Here is a 26,811-nt window from a genome sequence, read left to right as displayed (position 1 = left end):
TTTTCTGTCCATGGTTCCTGCCTCGCCTGGCTAATCCTCCTGCAAGAAAGCTACAAGGACAATGCCACTTCCGGCAGAACCATGTCACACTTTTACCATGGGTTCTGGCTGAACAAAACTGGAAGAACTTCTGCCCTCTTCTGCCCTCTGAGATCGAACACTTCCTTTCACATGGACATCCCTGCCAAAGAACGAGTTGAAATGCAAGTGTTCAACAATCCAGCCAGACCCACCTTCTCTTACCTCCGGAAACGGACGGCCGCCACCCTAACAGTGGCCCTGTCCGTCATCAACATCACTGGGTCTGTATGCCTCGAAGGCCTGGGGGCACAGCTGGTGGGCCACAGCTCCTGCCTCATCACCCGAACATTGGACTCAGTTGACCCACCCTCCTTTGTTGCCTCCCCGAATATGTACTTCGTCTGTGGTACTAAGGCCTACACCTGGCTTCCGAAAGGTTGGGGAGGCACCTGCTACATCACCTTTGTCCTTCCTCCGACGTATGTGGCTCCAGCAAACCATCACCGACAGAAACGGGCCAAAGACATTGTGCAGGCCGACTCCACCGGAGCACAGTTCATGGACGCAGTCAAAGGCCTTGTTCCACTCTGGGGTCCAATGGCAAACAGCCGTGCCATCCGCCACTTAACCCAGGCAGTCGAAACGGCAATGAACATTACAGCTGGCGCCCTCGCCAACAACACCGCTGAGCTTCAGGCCGTCCGCCTGGTGGCTCTCCAGAACCGCCTTGTTCTAGACGTGGTTCTGGCAGATCGTGGAGGAGCATGTCGCATCATTGGGTCCAGCTGTTGTACCTACGTACCGGATAACTCACCCTCAGTCTACAAAGCAATTGAACATCTCCACAGACTGTCCGCAGAGGTTCATCAAGAACAAGAAGAATGGTCACTGGGGAGTTGGTTTTGGGACACTATTAAAGGTTGGGGATGGAGGCTGTTTTCATTTATCCTGATACCGATTGTGATACTATGTGGATGTTGCTTGGGGATTCAGTGTCTGCCACCTTTATGTTCGCTTTTTATGAACTGCATCTGCCCTAAGACTTTGGACTTTGAAACTGAGCGGATGAAAGCTCTGAACGAGGTGGAGGTACGGGGTATTATGGGGATAGATCCAAACTAGGCAAGCTGGCGAGACATGTTAAAAGGGAGGACTGTGGAAATTTAGCGTGCAAACTGAACATTATCTGCGCCATCTTGCCTCTCCCCAGCGCCACGCACAACGAATGCACGGCCGCCATTTTAGGCACCCCACTCTCTCCCCGCTCACTCTCGACCGCCAGCGCTTTCCCCTGGCGCTGCAAGCATCCCCCGCGCGCCGGCCACCCCCCGCTCTCTCATACCGGCCATAAACCCTCTCCTTCTGCGCGACCCTGCTACGGAACCACTTCCAACCGACAACCCATACATGGTCATGCCTCTCCTTTGATAACCCCCTTCCTCTGCGCCCCATTGTCTGAACTGGTCCCAGGCCATCACCCAGCCCTGCGGATGCAGTTTACTGCCCCTACTGTAAGGGAAACACCCCACATCAAAGGGATTACAGTAGATCAAAGCCCCTACCCCCTGAGACCCGGCCAGTTGCACACACCCCCGGGAATTAGCGGAATTCCCTGCTGCGCGATAGCCATCTCCCACTGCGGGTAGGGTGGGAACTTCTACTGTATCTATGTGTGGGATCGGATCTGAGCCGGGGCTTCAGGGGATGTTCTTTCAGGCATCAAGGGAATCTCAAGAATGTACTATATGTAATAAAGCAATAAACCAGTGTATAAGAGACCAGGTCTCAGAGATGCAGTTAGAGCACCTCGTGACGATACCTTGCTGTCTGATCTGATGTGTTCTGCTCCGACGGAATAAAACTTTGTTTCCTGCCTTCCAGTCTCCGGCGCCTGCCTCTTTTATTGGTAAATCATCGAGTGGTATGAGAGGCGATTACCGCCGGGCAAATACTTGAAAGATTATCGACTGAAACTGCCGCTACCATTTAACAATTTCCACCTCTCTTCTGGCTCGCCCCCCTGCATCTTGCATCATCTACCTCTTTTTGTCCCCCATTCTTTCTCTGGTTAATCTTTTCTTCTCTCATCCACTGTTAGATACATGCTATCCCTGAATCCTACTAAAATTTAAGGAACTTCCCTCTCTCCTCATTGGTGGCTATTGGGGCTCTCACAGAAATCCATAAGTCTCAAGAGCAGACTTACGCACAGGCCACGAAAACCCTTAAACTTGCTTCCAGAGTAACCTGAGGTTAACTTACCTGATTCATGTGTCGTTATAGGGAGATGTTGCTAGGTATGAACGGAATGAAATAGTCTCTTGGTGTCCGATTCAGATTCACAAATATGAATATACATGTATATATTTACTCATGTGTATATTAACTTCTATGTACTTCATCATTTCCCAGTAGAGATTTACATCTAGGCGTAGAATTACATGCCTAAACCCCCTCCAATGTCCTAAGACAGAATTTACAAGTGCAAAGTTACTATGAGTAACTTTCACCAGTTGGTGGAGATCTCCAGTTCTGGGGTGCATAATTCCCAATGGGAAAATATAGGGAAATATAATAGACCGTATTATCAAAAAATATATTTGAAATATGTTCATATATAATATAAATGTAAAATAATTTAAACTATTGATTATTTACTTGTAACCAATAAAATGATACAGCACATTCACTCATTAAGTTATATGTGTATTGAATAATAAATAATTTAAATGTATTCATTTTACAAATATGATTTTGTTTCAAATAAAAGTTAATGACCCTCTACCACTAAATCTTGTATATTTATTTCATTTTAATAAAGTTAGTTCAAAGTTATGCATTTAATTAATTAAAATGTTTTTGAAGCTTAATTTATTTTGTAATGTAAGTTTATATTATATATATATATATATATATATATATATATATATATATATATATATATATATATATATATATATATATATATATATATATATATATATATATATATATACACACACACACACACACACACACACACACAATCCTGCTGGTCGCTGTAACCCAAGTCTGCTTCAGACCGGTGAGCCCGATGCAGGGTAGCGAACCCTTTATACATCCAATCTCTGCGGAAACCTTCTGTTTTGGATTATAGACTGAAACCGAAGACAAATACACCGCGGCTCCAATGCAATGTAATTCATGCGTGTTTATTTTATCAGTGCAACAACGCAATAAAAACATTCACTGAAAAAAACCAAGGTTACAGAGACGTTATAGTTAGGCTCAGATTTCTCTCGTACAAAACCAGTGAAATTCAGCAGTTATAGTTAGCTGAGCTAACTATAACTCGCGCGCTGCAATGCACTGCTTATCACCTCACATATTTCATCACTCATGACGTGGTCAGTGACATCACTGATAACATCATCACGTGACTGTGCGTGTTTTAAAAAAGTTTCAGTGTTAAATACATAAACCAAGGTGTATTGGTGAACCAGTGGGTGCATGAGTGCCTGTATAGATGATTCACTGGCTGGGTGACTGGGTATAAGTGAGTGATTAGGAGTCTCAGTGAATGTATGGGTTATTGACTGGTTGTATGAATGTCTGTATCAGTCAGTCAGTTGTTGTCAAAGTGGCTGTTTGGGTGTGTGAGTGGGTACATGAGTGCCTGTATGAATGAGTGATTGGTTGTCTAAGTATCTGTATGGGGTCTGTGTGGGTGGGTGAGGGGTGTGTGACTGGCTGTATGGATGAGTGGGTGGGTGAGTCGTGAGTATCTCCAAAAGCATGTCTGTCAGTCAAACAGAAAAACGCAACTCCATAACAAAACTGTTCACGTACAAATCAAATGTATTGGCAAGGAAATAATACCCTACGTCTTTTGGCCAAAAAAGCGTTGATCACAGGTAGTGGCTGAACCAAGAGTGTGCCATATATACACATTGTCACAAAAAATGTGCAAGAACCCCACAAGGCCAATATTAAACATTGACAACATATACATCAATCTCATGTGCTTGAGTATTTATCTAATTTCTCATTTCGTAAATATAATTTTTAGTATTTGCCATTTTTGTGATAATCTTATCTATCTGGTACAGCCAAAACACAACTATATACAGACTACATCAAGATCAATCAATGCAAGTCACAGCACAACATAACACAAAGCAAAGAAATGATTCAAAAGTACATTATCTGCTGAACAAACATGAGCTGTTGCCAATAAGTCCAAAGTAACTCACTCTGATGATTATCTTACCCCTTATATATACATGGGGTTAAATGGCCAGTGTTATGTTCCCACACTCAGCTTATTAGCTTTGTGAGGGTCGTCAGAATAGTTGTGTCTTGATATTGGTTCCTCCCCACATATTAGGCCTTACTGGATCAAACCCATTTGCGTTTTTTTATAAACACATTGTGACATGATCCAAACAACATAAAAACAGGGCCGGACTGGCTGCAGCGGGCATCGGGCGTTTCCCCAGGAGGCTAGAAGGATGGGGCCAGTTTTGCAGCGGTGGGGGTGGTTTTGTTACTGGGGGATGGTTTTGCAGCGGTGCTGCAGTATCGGCCCCCAGCAACAAAGGCAGTAGGCTTCACAGTTGCACCCCCACACCGTCAGGAGTGGGGGGGGGGGGAAGACCTGACAAAATTACCAGTGCTGCTTTGGGTTCCTTGTCCGTCCCTGCATAAAAGACAGACACAAGAATGACACCGTGTTCTGCAATAAATAAGGACCATCATGAAATGTTTCTAATGAGTACAAATACACCTTGAGTTATTCACATTTTATGGTCATAGTTGGTATACAAATGTTCATAACAATATTAGTGTGTATAAATAGCAAATTTTTCATTTGGCCAGTACCAGTGATCAAGGAATGTTTGTATGGTGATGTTTCCTTGCCAATACGTTTTTAATGTGCTCTGGAGAGCGTCTTTTTTCTGTTTGACTGACAGACATGCTTTTGGATTTATATGAGGGATCATGCGCTCTGCAAACACATACCGACATCAATTCTCAGTCAGTAAATCCATAGTTTTCTATGGGAGTAGGCGGGCTGGGCTAGAGTACATTTACACGTTTCAATACTTGAAGGGCTGTAATTACTTTGGAAGTGTATTTTTCTAAACTAAAATGTTTTTACTTTTTTGTGGGTGTGTGTTTTGCATTAGCATGCCCCTCACAAACCCCTCCTTAATTTTTTCCCAAACCCCACCAATTTATGAGTAATTTTCCCCATTTTCCCACCTCTCCCTCCCACATTTACTATTAAACCATATACGTACGTGTGTGAGGATCTCTACCGCTGTGGCAGAGATCTCCGCACAGATCAGCTAGGAGACGCGGGGCGGAGGTCTCCGGACGTAGGTTTGTAAATTGCATTTTGTAGCACGTGGGTAGTTCTACTGTAGTACTTCAGCATGCACTAAATGCAGTTTGTGAATTGGACCTATATATTACTTCCCAAGTTTTAACCAAGACATTGAGCACTAGCAGCATCACAATGCCCTCAGCAACAGGTGCCTCTCTACCCTTCCCAACTGGCTGCATGAGGCCAAACACAATGAGGCCTGTTCAGAGAGCAGCCGAGGCCTTCACCGATATTTTTGCAATCTACGATGCCTTTATGAGCGCTAAATGGCTACATCTTGCTATTCGAAAGATATCTTGCACTCAGTAAACTCAGATCCTGGGGAAGACAATTCAGGACATTAAGACTCCTTGGGGTCCATCCCCAAGTGCTTAAGAGGTGCCCTCTATTGTTTGAAACTTAATTATATACAAAGAAAAGAGTGCAAAGTTAAACAAGACAGAGATGGAGGGGAATAGGAGGGAAGCCCAGGGCTGCTGGTCAGGTGTTCTTGTTTCCTAATGGTTTATGTTGCTCATGCAGCTGCCAGGATGCTGTGTTCTCCTGCTACATCTCTCATAGTGTTCATTTGTTTCTCTAGGCTACAAAGGTGTAGTTACTCTTGTATTGTAAATGAGGAATGGTGTTTCTTTCAGGGGTAGGGGTGTTCCCTTACCTACAGCTGGAAGAGGTCCTATCACCTGTCAGTGTTATCACTTGGACACTGACTCTTTCATGTGTTTCTTCTTTTTCTGGATTGGTCCATTTATTTTCCTGATTATCACCCCTGTTTTGCACCTCTTCCAGGTTCTGCCCATCCCCCCTCCCTTGGATCTGCAAGTTTGCCCAGTTTCCTTACCTGGTCTTGCCCCGGCTGCTCCTCCTCAGGGTGAAGCTACCGCCCTCTCGCTCCTCCTGCACCCGCTGCAGTGACGGGGAGCGGCTGTGGGTGCTGCGGGAGCTGGCGGTACTCGCCAGGCTACTGTCCCCTACTCCCGCCCCACCAGCCGCCTCCGGCATTTGCGATAGCAGCTGTGGGGGCAGGCTGCGGAGCGAGGGCACTGGCGAGTAAGGCGGGCGCCCCTCGGCATTCAGGTTATTGTCGCTGGCGGACCGCTGCAACGTGCGGGGGGAGGAGAGGCCAGAGCTGGGCACCCGGCGCCGCCGTGTGTAGCTGGGTGTTTCCCGAAAAGGCACTGCAAAAAACAAACAAAAAATAGAAGGGTGTTTTTTAATTGCTAATTTTTGCTCCAAATAGTCAACTCAAATTTTTAAAACAACACAATTAGCAAAGAAGAATATGGACAGTGCAAACAGTGGGCAAAATTCATCATTGAAATAAAACAAATAATTGGTAGCGTTGTTTATGTTCACCACAAACTACTGTTTGTTTGTTGCATTTTTCCCTATCCCTAATATAAAAATCCTACTAACAAGCAATAAAGTTCTGTTTTTTTTATAAACGACTTTATTAAGTTTTGTAACCGCATTACAAGTCAAAATCATATCAAACAATACATCACCATCCGTAGTAAAAAGATGCATCTGTGCAAGTAGTGCGGCCCCCTAGAGGGCCAGCAGGTCAGTCAATCAGGTGGTACCACACTAGGATTAAGACTTCCATTCTAAACCCACATCTCTATACAATTTGTCCCATAGCATGTGATGTTTGGCCTCGTACAACGACTTCACTTGTTGGGCGCATCAATCCACTTTCGCTGCCATTGAGCGATTGATGGAGGAGCAGCGGATTTCCAGTGAGTTGCTAAGTCCCTCTTGGGTACCATGATGGCCGTTCCCATCAAGGCCCGGTCCGCCCTCGTGCCCCCGGCACCTTCAAACAACCCCAGCAACAATAGTAGCGGGGACTGGTCTACTTCCTGACCCAGTATCATTGAGAGTTCTGCAGCCTCTGCCTCCCAGAATCTTTGGATGATTAGGCAGCCCCGGACCATGTGATGGAAGTCTGCGGCAGTTGGAGAGCATCAGAAATATCTGGAATGTGCAAGGAGGACCCCTTTATGTAGACGTCTTGAGTAAGATATGCGCAATGGAGATAATGCATTTGGATCAGCCTTAGCCTAGAGGACATCATAATGACCCTAAGGGCAATCAAGGCGTCTCTCCAGTCTTCATCTTCCAGAGGGCCTATCCACTCCGCCCATTATGCCTGAAGGGATCCAATAGCATTAGGGGCATTGTTGATAAGTGTACAGTATATCAGTGAGTGACTGCCCTTTACGAGGGTACCCATCATGGTCTTTACTTCAAGGCTGAATTCCGGAAGAGACGTGCTCTATGTGATGCAAGTAAGCAGTCTGTGGTGCTATTGTAGGTATTTGTGGAATTGTGTCTTGGACAGTGTGTAAGTGGAGTGGAGGTCCTGAAAAGGGTGCATATGTGTCCTGGACCACACATATCCAAATTGGGTAATACCTATTGTGTCCCAGTAACTACAACTCTCCAGTGCCAACACCTCTCCCAGCCATATGCCATGCCACAGGGGAGTTTCCTGAGTGTGGCCGCTTATCCCATGTGAGTCAGTGCCATCCCCCATCCAAGAAACACCATACGAGTCACTTCAGGCAATGTGGTGGGGACCGTACCTCCATAAAGCTTAGCCATCAATTTGGGAAAACCAACAGAGGTAAGCTCAACCCTGTAGGCCGGGTCGGACCATCACCCTGTAAGCCAGTCATTTAACTAATAGCTGTGATGCTAAGTGGTACTATAGGTTTGTCATGCCAAGACCACCATCATAAGTGTGAAGTTGACATTTGGCGTAGGCCAATCTTGGTCTCAAACTGTGCCATTTATTTATTGATTTTATTTGAAGGTTTTATCTAGCGCCACCATGGCCCTTGTGGGTATCGGAGCGCTTTACAAATGATGAAGAGCAGAGACATATAGAACCAATAATGTATTAATCTAAAACCATACAGGATAAGTCAACACCCCAGAGGAGGGGGGTGTCACCGCAATGTTAACATAGATAGATTAAAAAAAAAAGACAATAGCATAACTGGCGAGCAGTGGTAATATTGTGATAATCTAGAATAATACAAGGTCAGGCAACATCCCAGATGAGGGGTTTGCCACCTGAATGTTAAAACGATAGATCAAAAAGACAATAGCATAACAAGCAAGCACTAGTTATGAGTGTAGTTGACAAGTCATGGTCTGCTCGGAGAGTTCGCGGCCCAGCGGTAAGTAAGGGGCGGAGAGGCAGGATTACTACACGGCAGCGGGGTTCCGGGGGCCTGAGTGCTGACATGAGTCGTACTCGCAAAAGTAGAAGAGTCTTCCTGAGGTGAATGCTACATTAACACAACAATGGACTCAGGTGAGGAGTTCGTGTGCATGATATTGGTCAAACTGCCCCCCCCCCCCATATTGCCCACAGAATCACCATTCGGGTCGCCCCCGGCACTATTGTTGGCCGCCTTGCACATGCTGGGAGCAGACCGGGGACAGGGGTCTGCCTGTGCCCCCTCCGTAGGTCTTGGGAGGGTGATGCGGAACCTGGAATCTGCAGGCCGGAAAACGTTTATGATGGGCACCGCATGAGGAGCTGGCTGGGACTAATATTGCTGTGCTGACCCCCAGTATTGCGCCGGTTTGGAGGACTTATCTCACGCATTCCAGAGATGGGCAGAGCAGAGGAGAAGCAGTCGAAACTGCTGTTTGAGCCCTGTAAATCTGCCCGCAATCACAATCAGGACAACAGCTACATTATGGCGAAGGCAGCAGGGAAAGACAAGCCAGGTGAAGAGGACGATATGAAGACAATCCTCATAACAATGAAACAAAGCCTCACCTCAATAGAGTCCAAGATGGAATCCATGTGTAACCACATGGACTTCATAGCCCAACAGCTAGAGAAACACGATGGACCACTGGGGGAATCAGAGCACCGAAAATCAGAATTGGAAGACTCATTTTCACAGAGAGAACACAAAAAGCACAATATGGTATACCTACTGAGGGTTATAGCGGCTAAGAACGAAGACTTGGAGGGAAGGTCAAGAAGAAACAATGTAAGGATACTTGGGATTCCAGACAGCACAACGCTGGGAAGATGGAGGAATATGTGGAGCACCTCCTCACCTCTACTTTTGGGAAAAAAGCTTTCTTCCTATTGCTAGTGGTGGAAAGTGCGAACCGCTCGCTCACTGCTCGTCCTCCCCTGGGGGTTGCCCCGTGGCCCATGGTGGCTGGACTCTTAAATTATCATGACTGTGATGTGGCACTTAGGCTGGCCAGGGAGCCGCGCACACTCTTTTTTAAAGGCAATAACATAGCAGTCTACCCGGACTTTACAATCGCGGCCCAAGAGGCCCGGAAAAAATTCCTCCCAGTTAAGAGAAAACGTCAACAGGCCAATATCACCTATGCCACGCTATATCTGGCTGACCTCAGAGTTACACACAAGGGTACGCAACACTTCTTCACTAATCCACAGCAGGTCATGAAGTTCCTCTGACGCATACCCTGTGGTTCGCCATCAGCCACGCTTTCATTACCTGAGAGTAGACCAGCATCCCCTATGTCGAACCGGACTGAACGGTCCTTTCGTCCGAATGCTAAATGATGGCTCACAAATTCTACACTTAAACTCACTAGACTAAGCACTTGACGGCCATCTGCCAGGGTTGTGCCACCACGTCATGAAAATATGGATATCTCTCCCTTTCGCGCTAGACCCCGCCGCGCACACGGAGAAATGCAAGTAAGAGACTACTGCGGTAGTCTTGACTTGCTCCTCTGGGCCACAAACAGCTGTCCCAGACACCCCTGTTAACTCGGGGAGGATTGTCCTCGTCCTTTGGCTTTACCTTGAAAAGATACCCGTTACAAATTATCTTGATGTTCCCTTTTCTTCACTTCTACTTCTTTATTGTTCTTTTTCCTCCCCAACTTCACCCCCTCCTCCGCATATGACTTTTTTATTGACACACTGGCTAGCACAGCCCAAACCGTATCCTTTTCTGCTCCCTTTCTTTCCTATCCTTCTCTCTGCTGTTTCTTGTCCCTTTCTGTCTACCCTATTGCTACACTCATTGTTTGAACTAATGGTTCTAAGACTCCCATTGGGGTGTTTGAGGGGAGGGATGATTGCCACCGGTGACTTTGGGTCACCGTTGTGGGACGGGGGAGGGATGGGAAGGGGGTTAATAAATTGAATGAGGGATTTCACAGAGTCTAGACTGTCCACTTTCACTCACCACCGACCCATAGATGCACACGGAGCAAACTCTGATTACTCAGCAATTCTAGATGCTTACCCATGCTGTATCGCCTAAAACGCCCTGGATATAACTTCTTGATACAGAATATGCTGAGCCTGGGGGACCTGCGTAAGCGCAGGCACATCCTAGCTTACCAGGACAGGCATAACATACATGCAGCCATGCTCCAAGAAACGCACGTGAGCCCAGCCATCCACTCTGCCTTTGCAACCCGCTGGGCTTCCCACAGATGCTTTTCTTCATATTCTACATACGCGAGGGGAACTGCTATTATCATTTAAAAAATTACCAGTTAGGTTGCGGTGGGATCCATGCAAGATCCACTAGGCGTTACTGCATAATGTGGGACAGATTGGCGGCCAAATCTGTCACGCTTGTAAACTGTTATGGACCGAACACGGATGATGTTGACTTTTTTATTAAGTTATGGGGATTGGTGGTGAATATTGGCTCCACTCATGTTATTTTGTGAGGGGACCTCAATCTTACAATAGAACAGAGTTTAGATCGTTCCCAACCCCAAACACACTATTATACCAATGCACAGCGACACATGCGGCAAGTCATGGAGGAGCACCAGCTCTTAGATGCCTGGAGGACAATACATCCATCAAATAGGGAGGGTACATTTTATTCGTACCTACACTCCAGCTGGTCTAGGATCGACTACTGGTTTATATCCAAAGGACTTAGTACTTGGTTAGTGCAAGCACAGCACTTAACGCGCATTTACTCAAACCACCACCTAGTCCAAATGCGATTAACCCTGACTAACACCCCACAGCCATTTCTATCCTGGCGACTCCTTCATAATGCACTGCTAGATTCTCCTTTCAGAGAATAACTACGTCAGGAGGCAAAGGATTTCCTCTAGTGCAATGTTAATTCTGTCCAGATGCTGGCGACAGAAAGGGAGGCATTTAAAGTCACTGTCCAAGGTCTCTGTATCACTAAAAGTGGGGGAATCCTACGCGACATACGTAAAATTCTCGGGAAACTGAAAGCTGAGCTTAAAAGTCTAGAATCACAAATGCAAAACTCTCACAGGAATGAAGTGCATGCTAAATTCAGAGACACACTCACTGACTATCAAAGCACTGAGGCAAGGAAATATTTGTTTCGCAGTAGATATTATCAGGCCACACGGTATGGGGAGGGTGAGCACTAGTAGATGACCAGCAAACCCTGATTCTTGAACTGTATCTTGGAGATTAAAGACTCCAGGGGACACCTACAGAGGGACACTGAAGATATCCTCCACACCTTCCTGTCCTTTTACGCCTCTCTATATGCCCCTCGAAGGTCCCAACCTCCGGACGTGGATGCATACTTAGAAGATGTGGTACAAAAGGGGGTGGTCAGACTGATTTGCATATGGCCATGTCTGAACTGGGGTGGCAGAGTGGGCTAAAGAACGGTGATAGATCAAACCCAGATCTGTTGACTGGGTGTGAGTGTTTGATTGGTTCTGATGCTCCGTCCATCACCACCCCCTTTTGTACCGCTTTGTTCGCCATAAGTTGGCAGGGTATGCTCAGACGTGAGTCCCTTGCTCACTTTGCCACTGGATTCAAGCAAGCCTGGCTGAAGACGGCTGAAATGCCAGAAACCGGTCCTAGGAAGCTTGTTTCCGTTCCAGGGAAGGCATGGCTTGGCAGTTCGGGCTGGACTGTTCCCATGAGGCACAGGGTCAGACTGATTTGCATATGGCCATGTCTGAACTGGGGTGGCAGAGTGGGCTAAAGAACGGTGATGGATCAAACCCAGATCTGTTGACTGGGTGTGAGTGTTTGATTGGTTCTGATGCTCCGTCCATCACCACCCCCTTTTGTACCGCTTTGTTCGCCATAAATTGGCAGGGTATGCTCAGACGTGAGTCCCTTGCTCACTTTGCCACTGGATTCAAGCAAGCCTGGCTGAAGACGGCTGAAATGCCAGAAACCGGTCCTAGGAAGCTTGTTTCCGGTCCAGGGAAGGCATGGCTTGGCAGTTCGGGCTGGACTGTTCCCATGAGGCACAGGGTCAGACTGATTTGCATATGGCCATGTCTGAACTGGGGTGGCAGAGTGGGCTAAAGAACGGTGATGGATCAAACCCAGATCTGTTGACTGGGTGTGAGTGTTTGATTGGTTCTGATGCTCCGTCCATCACCACCCCCTTTTGTACCGCTTTGTTCGCCATAAGTTGGCAGGGTATGCTCAGACGTGAGTCTCTTGCTCACTTTGCCACTGGATTCAAGCAAGCCTGGCTGAAGACGGCTGAAATGCCAGAAACCGGTCCTAGGAAGCTTGTTTCCGGTCCAGGGAAGGCATGGCTTGGCAGTTCGGGCTGGACTGTTCCCATGAGGCACAGGGTCAGACTGATTTGCATATGGCCATGTCTGAACTGGGGTGGCAGAGTGGGCTAAAGAACGGTGATGGATCAAACCCAGATCTGTTGACTGGGTGTGAGTGTTTGATTGGTTCTGATGCTCCGTCCATCACCACCCCCTTTTGTACCGCTTTGTTCGCCATAAGTTGGCAGGGTATGCTCAGACGTGAGTCCCTTGCTCACTTTGCCACTGGATTCAAGCAAGCCTGGCTGAAGACGGCTGAAATGCCAGAAACCGGTCCTAGGAAGCTTGTTTCCGGTCCAGGGAAGGCATGGCTTGGCAGTTCGGGCTGGACTGTTCCCATGAGGCACAGGGTCAGACTGATTTGCATATGGCCATGTCTGAACTGGGGTGGCAGAGTGGGCTAAAGAACGGTGATGGATCAAACCCAGATCTGTTGACAGGGTGTGAGTGTTTGATTGGTTCTGATGCTCCGTCCATCACCACCCCCTTTTGTACCGCTTTGTTCGCCATAAGTTGGCAGGGTATGCTCAGACGTGAATCCCTTGCTCACTTTGCCACTGGATTCAAGCAAGCCTGGCTGAAGACGGCTGAAATGCCAGAAACCGGTCCTAGGAAGCTTGTTTCCGGTCCAGGGAAGGCATGGCTTGGCAGTTCGGGCTGGACTGTTCCCATGAGGCACAGGGTCAGACTGATTTGCATATGGCCATGTCTGAACTGGGGTGGCAGAGTGGGCTAAAGAACGGTGATGGATCAAACCCAGATCTGTTGACTGGGTGTGAGTGTTTGATTGGTTCTGATGCTCCGTCCATCACCACCCCCTTTTGTACCGCTTTGTTCGCTATAAGTTGGCAGGGTATGCTCAGACGTGAGTCCCTTGCTCACTTTGCTACTGGATTCAAGCAAGCCTGGCTGAAGACGGCTGAAATGCCAGAAACCGGTCCTAGGAAGCTTGTTTCCGGTCCAGGGAAGGCATGGCTTGGCAGTTCGGGCTGGACTGTTCCCATGAGGCACAGGGTCAGACTGATTTGCATATGGCCATGTCTGAACTGGGGTGGCAGAGTGGGCTAAAGAACGGTGATGGATCAAACCCAGATCTGTTGACTGGGTGTGAGTGTTTGATTGGTTCTGATGCTCCGTCCATCACCACCCCCTTTTGTACTACTTAGAAGATGTAGCACTGGGGTGGTTGAGCGATGCTCAGTGGGAATTTCTTTCAGCTGCATTCGAAGAAGATTAAATCAAGACCGTTATCATGCAGCTACGGTTGGGATGAGCCACAGCCCAGATGGGCTACCGGCTGAATTTCATAAAACATATGCAGACAGTTGGTGTCATTCCTAAAAACTCTCTATGAGGAGGCTTGGGAATTGGGGGCTCTCCCGTCCTCCATGCTAGAAGTCTTAATCATTTCTCTTTTAAAACCTGGCAAACCAGCTGATGCTTGTAAATCACATTGACCCTTGTCACTAATAAATTGTGATGTGACAATAGTGGCTAAACTTCTGGCTAATCGGCTCAGCCTATAAATGGAATCCCTGGTGAGGCCAGATCAGTCTCAACCTCTCATAATTTGTTTACCCTTTTCACTGTACTTCAAGATATCGACTGGGGCCTAGCTGCAGTGGCTGTCTTTTTAGACACCACTAAAGCGTTTGACTCTCCTTTTCTCTCCTGGATAGAGCTGCTATACCATCAGCCGCAGGCAAGAATGTCAATAAACGGTGCCTGCTCTCCTCATTTCGCCATCTCCCGAGGCACCAGGCAGGGGTGCCCGTTGTCACCTCTCCTGTTTGCCTTAGCAACAAAGCTATTGGCAGCCAGGTTTAAACAGCACCACCGGGAGCATGCACTCCCTACCAGGCATTTGTTAGTGTCCCTTTATGCTGATGATATCACGCTCTACATAAGAGATCTCCAGGTCAGTCTCAACCCAATACTTTGGATTACGGAGGACTCGCTGGAATAACGATTAACTGGGAGAAATCCAAGATCTTCCCCCTCACCACCAATACCTCCTAATATATCCCAAATTTTCCATTGAAATCATGCGACTCAAAGATCAAATATCTGTGAATAGTTATCTCTTGAGATAAGGAAGAGCTAATGCACGCAAACTATGGCAGAGCGCTTGACGCACTGACGAATTCCATCACCCGGTGGATTTCCATGCCCTTTTCCATGGCGGGTCGCATATCAATAACGAAGATGATAGTATTACTCAAGCTGTTATACCTCTTCCTTAATATTCCCTATTTCCCTTGCCGCCAGTTTTTAAAAAATATGAAAATGCAACTAATTCACTTAGCTTGAGGGGGTAAGCTACCGAGGTTTCACTGGGACATACTGATACAGTCTTTTTGGAAGGGGGGTTTTGAAGTCCCGGATTTGGAATACAATTCATGTGCCCAAGCGCACTTTGCATTCACCTCCTCATATTCCCCACCAGCGATAGAACAGGGATATACGGCACCGATCCCAACAACTGCTTTCTGGGAGCGCATTCACAGGGCACAGATGCAGACATAACAACGGTTGCCTGAACCACAGCAGCCGGCGTGGTCTGGCTAGGTGGCTCGTTACACCTTTGCTCTACTCCCCTCTACTGCGAATTCCCTACCATCCCCTGCTCCCCATGACACACAAGGCGGTCTGCCGGCAGATGCTTCACAGATTCAACATGTATACATGGGGGAACCTATATAAAGAAGGCCGTTTGCGGAACAGAGAGGACTTTTTGGGAGAGAACATACCAACCCCTATGGAGACATTCCTGTACATCCGACTGAGGCACAACATCAAAGCATCCGCTCCTGACTGCCCAAGTGTGCCCCCAACACTGCCCCCCCTACACACAATGCCACGGGCAACTAATCCCATACACATATTCTCACAGCTGTATGGCAGCACTCAATCAGAGCATGCTGAAGTAGAAGGCGGGTCTCGATCGGGGTGGGAGGCTGAGGTGGGAGCCACCCTCCGTGACAAGTAGTGGAGCTACGGCTGCCAAAAAACAGGGAAGATAATGGCCAGTAGTCGGTTACACATTATCCATTATAAGTTTTTGCAATGTGCCTATTACACCCTGGCCAGGCTACATCGGTATCGCTTACGTATGACTGACAATTGTGACAGATGTAGGGCAGAAGGGGCAGATTTCCTCCATTTGGCATGGGCGTACACCTTGATCTGTGGTAACTGGGACCAGATAAACAAAGCCTTGACACACATGACAGGAACACAGATACAACTCACCCCACTTATGGTGCTGTTTGGATACACCAAGAATTTAGAGGTGTCAGTTCAGCGATGCGTCTACTATTAGCCAAAGGAAGAGGGGCTGCATATGGGGATGTGGGAGAGCTCTCAAATTTAAAGATTGGCTGAATGATTTGTTACACTGTCAGGAACAAATCTCTATATTTTCAGAATTGCTACCACCATCCACCAGGCCAAAAGATAAATGGGGCCTTTAAAGTCATTTTTGCTGATCCATCCCGAAGACACTGGGGGATACCGATAATTCTGGCCCTCTCTGAAAGCAAACGTCAGACCTTATACCACACATAATTGAATCGACATGGGGATAAGAACGTAGTACTTGTTCTTTTGGGAAAATTCCATGGGGGAGACTCACCCTAAATTGTAATTTTCCTTCTTATTTTCCTTTTTTTTTTTTTACTAAGCAGATGTAATCTATACTAAATGTGAATGGGTAAACGGATACGATATGCATAAGATTTGTGTAAATGCATTTGCCACTCTAACCTGCTGTGCTAGTTTGAACTTTGTAACTGTTTGACAGTTGAACTGGAGTTGGCCTAACGGCTAGGGCGCTTGACCTCGGACCTGGGGAACTCGGTTCGAGTCTCCGTAATGACGCTGAACATCCTGTGATTCTGGGCAAATCGCTTAATCTCCCTGTGCCTAACAAAAACATTAATGTGTGTCCTCATGTAACGTAACTGGTGCTATGTAATGCGCTCTGATACCTGATTGGATTCGGGTCAAGTTCGCGCTATATAAAACTCTGCCCAAAAAAGAAAATGGCAACAAATAATTTTTTTTTTTTTAAATGGTATGTTCGGAGAGAGGAGATCCTTGGGTCTAGGGTGCAAATTTATGCATAAATAATAGTTTAACTTCTTTCTTGAAAGATGTAGTTGAAGGATTCAGTCTTATTTCAGGTGGGAGGGAGTTCCAAATGCTCGGGGCAATGACAGAGAAGGCTCTATTGTAGGTTTTCTTTTGAAGAACCTCTGTGGTTTCAGCAGTAAAGTGCTCGAGCTTCTAGAGCATCTGGAGCCTCCGGAAAGGTCAAGCTTGTGAGCTAGATATCTTGGGGGTTTGAAATGTACAGCTTTGTGGGCCATTCATGCACTTTTTAGTTGAATTCATACTGCGTAGGGGAGCCAATTGAGGAATTTAAAATCGGGGGAGATGTGGTTATTTCTTTTTGTTCCTGTGATGAGCCTGCAGCAGAGTTAGGCCCTTAATGGAGAGATTTTGGATCTGGGCAAGCCGTTCAATAGCCCAACGTGAGAATCTCTAGGGCTTAGATGGCAGACTTGAAGTAGTTGCAGGGGAGGAAGGGTTTTAATTTTCTTAAGGAGTTCATTTGGAGGTTTGCTCCTTTAGTGGCAGCACTAATGTGCTTCTGCATGTAAAGGTTGGCTTTTCTTCTGTGAGCCACTCCCAAGCTGCTTTTGGGGCCTCAAAGAAGTGTGATTTTTTTTTGTGGATCACTATGAGCTGAGCCGCAAGCATGAGCAGGTAGGACAGATTAAGGTCTCTGAGTTTATGCTTCACCATTTCATACGATCGTCGTCCTGTTTGCACTTTTTTGCGTTTTGGCAACTGAGTTTAGAGCATGCTTGTGCTTCTCTTAGAATGTGATCTCTGTCTTTGAAATTGAGGAATATGGCTATCATGGGTCAGTGCGGTGTTCCAGGGGAAGGCTTGAGGGTGAGTGCTCTGTGGGCACGTTCCATTGCGACCCATGGTAAAGGTTTCTAAACCGGCAGAAATTCAGCTGGTTGAGTGAACTCCACTTCACCAGGTAACCCCTCGAACCTGAGGTTATAGCGCCGGGAGCAGCTTTACGCAAACTCCGCTCGATGATGAAGTTCAGCTGTTTGGGAGAGCAAGCGAGTGACATTGAACTCGAGGTCCAACATATCATTTTCACTGGAGGATATACGTCCCTCTGCTTTCGTGATTCTTTCGCAGGTCAGGATGGAAAAGCGCCATGTCAGCCCTCACCTCCCCAATTTTGGATTCTACTGCGGCCTGTGACCTTAGTATGGCTTGTAGTATTGTGGCCAGGTCTCGTTCTGGCGGGCCCCTTTGTCTGTTCTCCAGACCCACTCATCCCAGAGCACATGGTGTACTGGTCAATGTAGGTCTGGGAAGAATGAGGTTTCTGGATTTTGTTTTTTCCCATGATCAGTGGTGGAGTGCACCATGGCAGTATGCTCGGCCCCGGCCCGCTTGCCACATGTCCGTGGCAGCACGAGCAGGGCTTCAGGAGGTATTCAAGTGCCGGAAGGGGGAGGCAGTAGCTCGCTCCACAGCTCCAGCACTTTGTAAGATCCACTGGGCCATTTTCAGGTCATCGCAATTATTGCTGCACCAAACCCAATAGCCAGTAATGGCATCACCCTCTTCTCTCGGCAAAGGAATGTTGTACCCCAATGCAAAGTCCGCTCAGTTAAGCAGCTTAATGCCAGACCTAGGGTGTAGGACTCACTCACAGCTTGGCGAGGGCCCAAGGGTCTCACTCCTCGGTGCCTCTGGGAGCACATGCAGCAATGCAGTGCTCTTATGGCTTGAGGAGAGGAGCGTATTGCACCCATCCAGTTCAGGTGCCTATGGGCCTTCAATGCACCCCAGAGGGGTGGAATGTGTAGCCCAGTCTGGCCTCTTTATGCCAATAAGAGACTATGATAGGTGGGGGCTTCCTCACGACTCAGCTGGCTGCCCTGCCCAGTAAACCCCTAACTGGATTTGTGGGAAGAATCAGGTCCAAATCTCGCTGGTCATCTTAAGCAGGAGGGGGGATTGATAAGTGCTGCAGGGCCCAGCCGCGGGGCTCTAGGCACCAGCAACGTGCACCTCAATTGGCCTGCCTGCAAGCCACTAGGCCACTCAACACCACACAGCCTCGGCACAGATGAGCCCAATCTCCTCCACCTCCACCTCCACCCCCACACTCCTCACTGGCAGCCGCTGTGGTCATCAAGCGCACCCCACCTCGGTCGCCCGATCGGCTCCACTCACATCACCGGGACTCCAGTGGTTCAAGGCAGATCTCAGGAGAGCCGCTCGCTCGAGCTGCCATTTTGAGCAAGGGTGCCGCAGTGTAGCTGGTGTGGCGCTCTCGTGAGCATCAGACGGACTCCCGGCACATCAATGGGGAAAAAATTATTGCGGTGCCTGGTTACCCAGCACCCACTGCAGGGAACTCTCGACATGAAAGGAGGATGACAGCGGACCGCGGAGGGGTCCAGTGCACTCTTAAGAGTGTGACCGCCATCTTGACACCCCAAGACATGTCATCCAAAGTTCTCATTTTAAGCAGAAGTTACATTTCTCAGAATCTTTAAACAGTTTACAATGACTTTCTATTTAATTTTAATTATATGAGAAAAATGTAGAACACGAGTGCTAAATTGAGCGCACAACAAGATAAAGCAGATGAACACAATTCATATATAGACACACAAACCCAGACAAAAAATATAAACACACCACCACAACTGGAGGTGTAACACTCCTAGGGGTTGTCTCGGGTCATGTAAAAATATTCAAACTTATATGGGTTTGCTAGTCTGTTTATGATCTCCTTTTACTCTCCATCAGCACTTTCCTATGGTATCATCCTGCTCTTATGGCCTCAGCAAAATTATAGTAAGACGCTTCTGTGTGACATTTTCGCCCCTAAGCTACTGATTGTAGCACCTGTGAACAGTTTTAACTTTGTGTTTGCATCAACAACTTTGGCAACATATGTTTCAGGAATGAGAACATCTTTAGCTTTAATTGTTTGTTTGTGCCTAGTGCCAATCACTGATCATTAACACTCTGAGCCTCAAGGTTTCAGAAAATATTGCTAGAAGTGCAACGTCTTTTGGATCAAAGGACAAGTGAGGTCACTTCCTATACAAGCGTACATTTGACAAAAAGGGCAATACATGCCACCAATCAGTCATAACCACACTGCGGAAGCTGGGGCTGATTTTGCGGGTAACCCAAAATGAGGGCCCTCCAACTGTAGACTGTGATGAGCGGCCTCTGAGTCTCCAATATCTCACAGATATTCACCCGCTTTGAAGGGTTGGGAGCCTCCTGAATGGATGGAGGCCCCGCGTGCGCCGCAAGGGCTGCATTACACCCCTGCCTTGCGGTGCACCAGAGCCTGCTCTGCAGCTGTCTTTAGATATATCTGACACACCTTGACTCTCGCTTTAATAGCTGAAGTGGTGCAGTGCGAATTAAACTGTGTGGATGCTACTAGGCAGTGAACATTTCGGGGGCCCCCTCGCAAATTATCTACTAATGCGTTTTTAATTTTATCAACCAACAATTTTAATGAACCAAATTTATTACACAGACCTAAACATTTACAATTATTAATATAATCAAACAAAAACTATTTTTTTTAAATGTTAATAAACTAAAAACACTTTAAATATTCACTTTCCTCAATTTGTTTGTGGTGAAATCTTTGAGGATATCTTTGAAGTCTACCTTTCACAATACGTCGTATCCAGTGGAGACTTTCTTGTAAAGTTTTTGTTTCTTTGAGTTGATTCATTTTTTTCTATCTTTTAGAAACAATTTAAGAAAGCTTGATTCATTGTAATTTTCTTTCAAGATACAATCAATATTATTTTGATCCGTTGTCGTGGGAAGCCCTAAAAGTAGTGGGGCCCATAGGCCGGTGCCTGCTTTGCCTATTTGGTAATCCGGAACTGAAGTGGTGCACACGGGGCAGCAGCCCTGGCTGAATTTCCTGAAATATAAATGTGCATTCCCAACGCTCTGTCTTCACTTTTCATTAAAAAGTTGGTAGTGAAGTCAATGGTTTACTCTCTCAGACCAACAGAGTTCCAGAACTCCTTTTTGTAGGTCTGACAGAATGACAGCTTCAGCTGTCTTACAATGACTCATCTAATAAAAACACACTAAAGAAAAAGCTCATATACTTCTGCATACATAAAGGGGCTTTGTCAGCCCTCTTTATCCATTGGTCATTTTCAACTGTTCACATTTTGCTCCCAACCAGATTCTCAGTGGTGTAACACAAAGTGTTTGGGCACTCCTTCAAAATGTGATGAGGGGCCTTTGAGTCTCCCATATATCACAGATATTCATTGGCTCTGGGCTGAATGGGGCCCCCTAAGGGATTTATGTGCCCCTGAATGGTTGGCTCCACAGGGGCCGCAGGGGCCTGCATTTCGCCCGGCCCATTCCCTCCAAAGCATAAAACATGGGGCAATGAGTCAGCAGGTGTCTCTCTAGCAATAAGAGTGACTGAATTTTCCCTAATCACATGTGGACATCCGCCTGCAAAGAAGAGCTCTTTGTGCCATGACGTATTCGCTAATACTTTACTTTGCAAATGCTGTTTTTTATTTTTCATCCTATATCCTTCCTTTTATTATCTTTTTTGTGATCCTTGGGTGAGCAAACTATGTCTTCAAGTCATAGTAATCCAAAGCCAATAGTACATTTTGGGTAAACCAAAAAGAATAATTTTTCCTGTGATGCACATTAAAACAAAAAAGGAGGTTCTGTACAAGTGCTAAGCATTTTTAAAGTTAAAACTTTTTGTTGCAAGCATATGACTACCACATTAGGTGGCATGTTTTATTTTTAAAACATCAGTAATTGCACTAGCTTGCCAAGGCCAGTCCTTTTGGCTTTGCCAATGCTTGTCTAATGTTTGGAGTTTGCATATTGACATGTGCAGGTCTCAGCACAAGCTAGCACATTACAGACTCTCTGGACTTAATTTATTTGAAGCCAGTGACGTCCAAACTGGTTTCTGTAGCCATTTGTAGTGCCAAGACATATGGACAGACTGAGGCGTACTCCTGACTGACCCTTGCCAGCAAAAAGAAGGTGCAATAAATTCAGAAGCAGGCTGGGTTATGGGCACTAACTCAAAGTACCACCTGGACTAGGAGAACTCTTTCCACCAAAGCTTCATTTTTTGCCTGGTTTCATCTCGTATGCCTGGGAGTTTGTTCTTGGAAATTCAATTAGATCAAATGTAGTAAAACTCTGTATTTATGCAGTATATTGGATACAGTGTGTTAATTCACTGGGCTCTGCCTCCAACCAGGGACCATTTTACTAGTGTTGTGAACACAGCTCCTGTGTGTTTACGACACTTCCAGATTTCCCAGAGGTAGGACCACAGACTCTTAATGAAAGAGCAGTGAATGCCCTGAAGCTCAAGCAAATCCGAAAGTAAAAGAGTCTTTGCCAGTAGATAGGCATCCAACCACACATCAGACACAGTGCCGCCATGCAAGGAAAGACACGACAGAAACGGGTAATGCACACAAAAGAGGAACACAGCGAAATACGTGTAGTTTTCCACATACACAAGAATGAAACCACGAAAATACTTACAAAAAACGAAGCACGGACCACAATTTCACAGTCTTGTGAGCAGTTTTAATACCAACCCCATAATGCATTTACCACACACGTTAACACCAGGCAGAAAATGCACTATTACCCCGAGCATATAGGTTCATCACAACCACACAGCAATGCAACACAAGGTAAAGATACGACTCCAGGGAGACCACATAAACATATGCATCACTGGAAATGTCAGAAAAGAAACTAAAGTACTAATCTGTATTTCAGGTTGGTTATTGATCTGTGTTTTTCCCTTAACACAGTAAAAGGTCGTGAGCAGTGAAAGAAATGAAGGGAACAAGATTGCATTGCATACGATGGGTTACTTTTAGCAGAACAGCCAAAGTGCAGCTAGCTTGACACGGTCACATGTACATGTATGAATGACAACAAGCCGGGAGATCAAGAAATGTCCCCCATATTTAAAATGAGTTTTTTTTTAGGCATGACAAAATAATTGTGAGTTTGAGAAAGTTGGCTATTAGTTGGGGTGGATGGTAGGTGGCCTCATATAAAAAGGGTCAATGTTCTTGTTAGGTCCAGTAGAGTTTTCAGTAATTTAAGCCTCAACCCCTGGTAGCTATTGCACAAAACAGACAGGCTTAATTTAAGAATAATTTAGAAGTACCAAAACAGTTAAAAAGTGGAAAACACAATGCAAGAATAATCCAGCTCTAATGCATTGAAAATAGAGAATAATTTAATTAATGAAATTACACCAAAATGACAAAATTCCAACAAAGGGAACCTGAATTTTGAACGTTTTAAATAAAACTATTGCCAAAAAGTGGTATGCACCAAATGCGGTCATCTGGTTGTTCTTAAGGGACCTAGACACGATTTAAGGCTGACCGTGATGAAGAGCGGGTTGGATACAGAAACCAGGTTCAACCTGGTCAGAAGTCCGTCTCATAATAATAAAAAATGTAAGTCAAAATTCCTCAGCGGAAAAAGGCATTAGGCTGCAGCCAAGAAGGCTGTTGACTTTTGGTTGGAAAACTCAAGAGCTGGAGAAATTCGAAATTCACACCAAGGAAGGTTTCCCGCTGGCCAGATTCTTTTGGTGCCTTTGCCCATGGAAGATTTCTATGTTCCTAGTTACTCACTTTTTTGTAGCTTGGATTCCTCCAGCAGGCAAAGGCGCAAGCTGTAGCCTAACAGCCTTCCATGAGCCCAGATACCCTCACCACGACATCAAGCTGAAACGGATTTGCTGCTGCAAAAAAGCTGTGAGTGGGAGCAATTTGAATTTTTGGCCCAGCGGCAATGCACCATCGTCAAATTGACTTGGCAGGTTTCTCCAAGTCCTCCTGGTTTCTAAGTCCCAGGTTTCAGGATGTTAGGAGGAGTACAATTTGACACAGCCAAGTTTTCCAGGACCTCAGGAACAACACTTTTGGCTCAAGACACACTTCAGCAAAAACCACCAGCAGGGTCCAGTTGAAACTGGTCAGCTCAGCTCTTCGTGGAAAGGGCTTCTAGCAGCTTGTTGTATCAAAGCAGTTTAACAGGAGGTTAGTTAACACACCTTTGGTGTCCACTTCTTTGTCCTGGGCACAAGTGGGAGCACATCCAGCTTTCCAGGTCTGCTCATAGGTCTTAACAGCAGGTGCAGTCCTTCCTCTGTCTTCCACAGGTCCAGCAGTGTTCTCTAGAGGTTACCCAAAGGAGCCACATTTATGCCTGGCACTAGCCTGTGGGTGACTACTCACCTCTCCCTAAAAGTTTTCAGTGGTAACCCTAGCCACTTTTTCAAGAGTCTCATTGTTGCCCTACTGTAAATAAACCGATAGTGCCCCTCTCTGCCGAAATCCAAGATGGGAAAGCTCTTCTTGCCTTTTACAGAGCCTGTGTGTCCACCACAGAGGTGTAGCCAGAGAAATAAACAACCCCTTCTCTGTGGTCACTTCAAACTATTTCTGGAGGCAGCTCCTCTTCCACTGGGATTGGTGCCTGTCTGATTGGGGAAACAAAGAAGGACCCTGTCCATGTGTAAGCTAACATTTGCCTGTAGGGATAGGCATCTTTGAAGTTAATAAAGATTCTTGGCACATCCTGCCAGAGATACAGAACACTTCCCCACAACCAAGACCACGGTCTCAGCTCTGGGAGCAAGTTCACACTTCATCAAGAGCTATACAGTATTGAGTGACATTTGGAACTCATGCAAATGGGTGTCCAGAGGCTTTAGGCAGGGAAAGGGTAAAGTACCTTTTCCAAAATATATTTTACAAGTCTGACTTTACCAGTGAATGGGGCTCGTAATAAATATTTTAAAATGTCCAAGTATGAAATGTGTATATTTTTTTATTTAATATTGTATCCCAATGCTTTCCTTTGTAACAGTCAACCCTGCTACTGTAGACATAGCTTTGGCGCCTTTTCACTGTAAGAACATGTTTAACATTAAACCTTTACATGTTCTACTATTAAACTCCATGCAATCTGCCTTATGGCCAGTAAGGCCTACTTAGGGGTGATATATTAATATTTGAAAAGAATGTTTAGTCAAAAGGGGTTATTTTGGCAGATTGAATTTTCAGTTTTAGAACTGGACAGCCAGGCTAAAACGTTAGGCCAGCACTCATGATTGCACCGCCACTGTAGTGGGTGGCACAATGGGTGCTGCAGTCCACTAGTGACATTTAACTTAGAGACCCTGGGTCCACGTTGTACCATATAATAGGCACTTATTGGTAAGTTATTTTTGTCAATTGGGAGTAAAGCCAATTTTGACATATTTTAGGGGTTAGAGCATATGCACTGGGCATGCAAAAAAGGGGCATTTTCCTACAGTGAGGAGGTACAGAACCTCATCCCAGAAAAACTCCATGCTGAATCTGGGCAAGTCATACCACTCAAGCAGACCTACCTCCACCCTACCACCCCCCAGCAACTGCAAGCTGTCAATCTGATCATCTGAACTGTGAGGCCCCCAACACCACCCCTCCTACCCTAACCTATGAAAACTCAGGCTTTGAGATGTGAATACCATTACTTCTGGTAACATTTCGCAAAGTATTTAATACTGACCTACTTCACACCTAGGTCTCATGACCCAGGTGAGCAATCTATGTGTTCCCTCTGATCACAGTCTGAAACTGCATGTTCACATCACCATTATCGTCCCCCAAATTTTTTTCTTTCATCAGAGGACAAGCGGGGTCTATTTTTGTTGGCTCAAGCATAATTAGTTAATATTGTAGTTTTGGGAAGTTTTGAGAGCTAGACCACCTGGTACGCAAAGCTCCTCGCGATTGTGAAGAGGATCCACCCATTGCTCCACGCAGTAGCTTGACGCCCAGATGAGTTTCTCATTCCAAGCGCCTACTGACAGCTATGCAGTTTTTGGGCCTCAAGACTAAAACACTTGGCTTGTGCGCCAATCTAGCATCTAGACCTGAGATCCGCGGAGGGTGTGCACCTTGCCAGGTAAGGCGTTGCTTGTTAAGTGTGGCACTTCTCCCTATTATTATTGTTGTCTGATACTTAAGCAGCGCCATTGGTGTATCCTCACATCACCTTTGGTTTCCCTGGGTGAGCTTTCCAAGTGGGTCCTAGACTTCTGTTGCAGACTGGAGTGGGTTTGTGGACAAGGGGTGTCAGTATGTCAAGGAATGCAACTTTAGGAGTTGAGCGCATCAGAACACGCGGGCTGAGTCTTGCATTGCAATGTTGAGAGGTCTTTCTCTTTCAATCATTGGTTTATATACTTCTAATTTTATGCAACTGTAAAATAATGTTTTCATCTTTTTGTGGAGCCTGTTAGCCAATAATTATACATGAAGTGATATGATAGGAGCAGTAGGTCTTTTATTTAGTAGGTGGAACCGGAAGGCAGAACCACATTGTTCGCATACTCTTTTGGTGCCCATTGCCAAGCATATGTATTGTGTGCGTTAAGTAACTGATGGTAGCAAGTGCTGCTGGATGCCTTACTAGCCTATTAATTGCATATTCACGCTGCGTTGGATGTATATTCAGAATTCTGTCTTTGTGTGTGCTGTTGTAAGGAGGTGTGTGGTATGCATACTCACCATGTTGAGCACACACTTCCACAAAGCAGTCACACTGGTCTCTGATGGAAAGTTTGAAAGGGTGTTTCCGGGACTACCGAAAGGCACAGCAGTGGCATGCTCATGGCATATCATGTGCTACAAATGCTACCAATCTATATGTACATTCAGTGGTCCGAGTACAGCAAG

The 26,811-nt window shown here is 46.1% G+C and overlaps 1 protein-coding gene across 2 annotated transcripts in view; it reads right to left on the bottom strand.

The window, feature by feature from the left end:
• SHANK3 (SH3 and multiple ankyrin repeat domains 3) overlaps positions 1-26,811 on the bottom strand; it is a 2,151,740-nt gene that overhangs the window by 1,029,589 nt on the left and 1,095,340 nt on the right. For both annotated transcript variants that reach the window (XM_085653773.1, XM_085653774.1), the window contains one exon: positions 6,228-6,564. In XM_085653773.1, coding sequence (XP_085509899.1) covers positions 6,228-6,564 — 337 coding nt within the window. The remainder of the gene's footprint in view (positions 1-6,227; positions 6,565-26,811) is intronic.

The sequence above is a fragment of the Triturus cristatus genome, chromosome 4_1, assembly GCF_964204655.1.
Source record: "Triturus cristatus chromosome 4_1, aTriCri1.1, whole genome shotgun sequence".
Lineage (NCBI taxonomy): Eukaryota > Metazoa > Chordata > Amphibia > Caudata > Salamandridae > Triturus > Triturus cristatus.
This window is presented reverse-complemented; position numbering and strand designations above follow the sequence as displayed.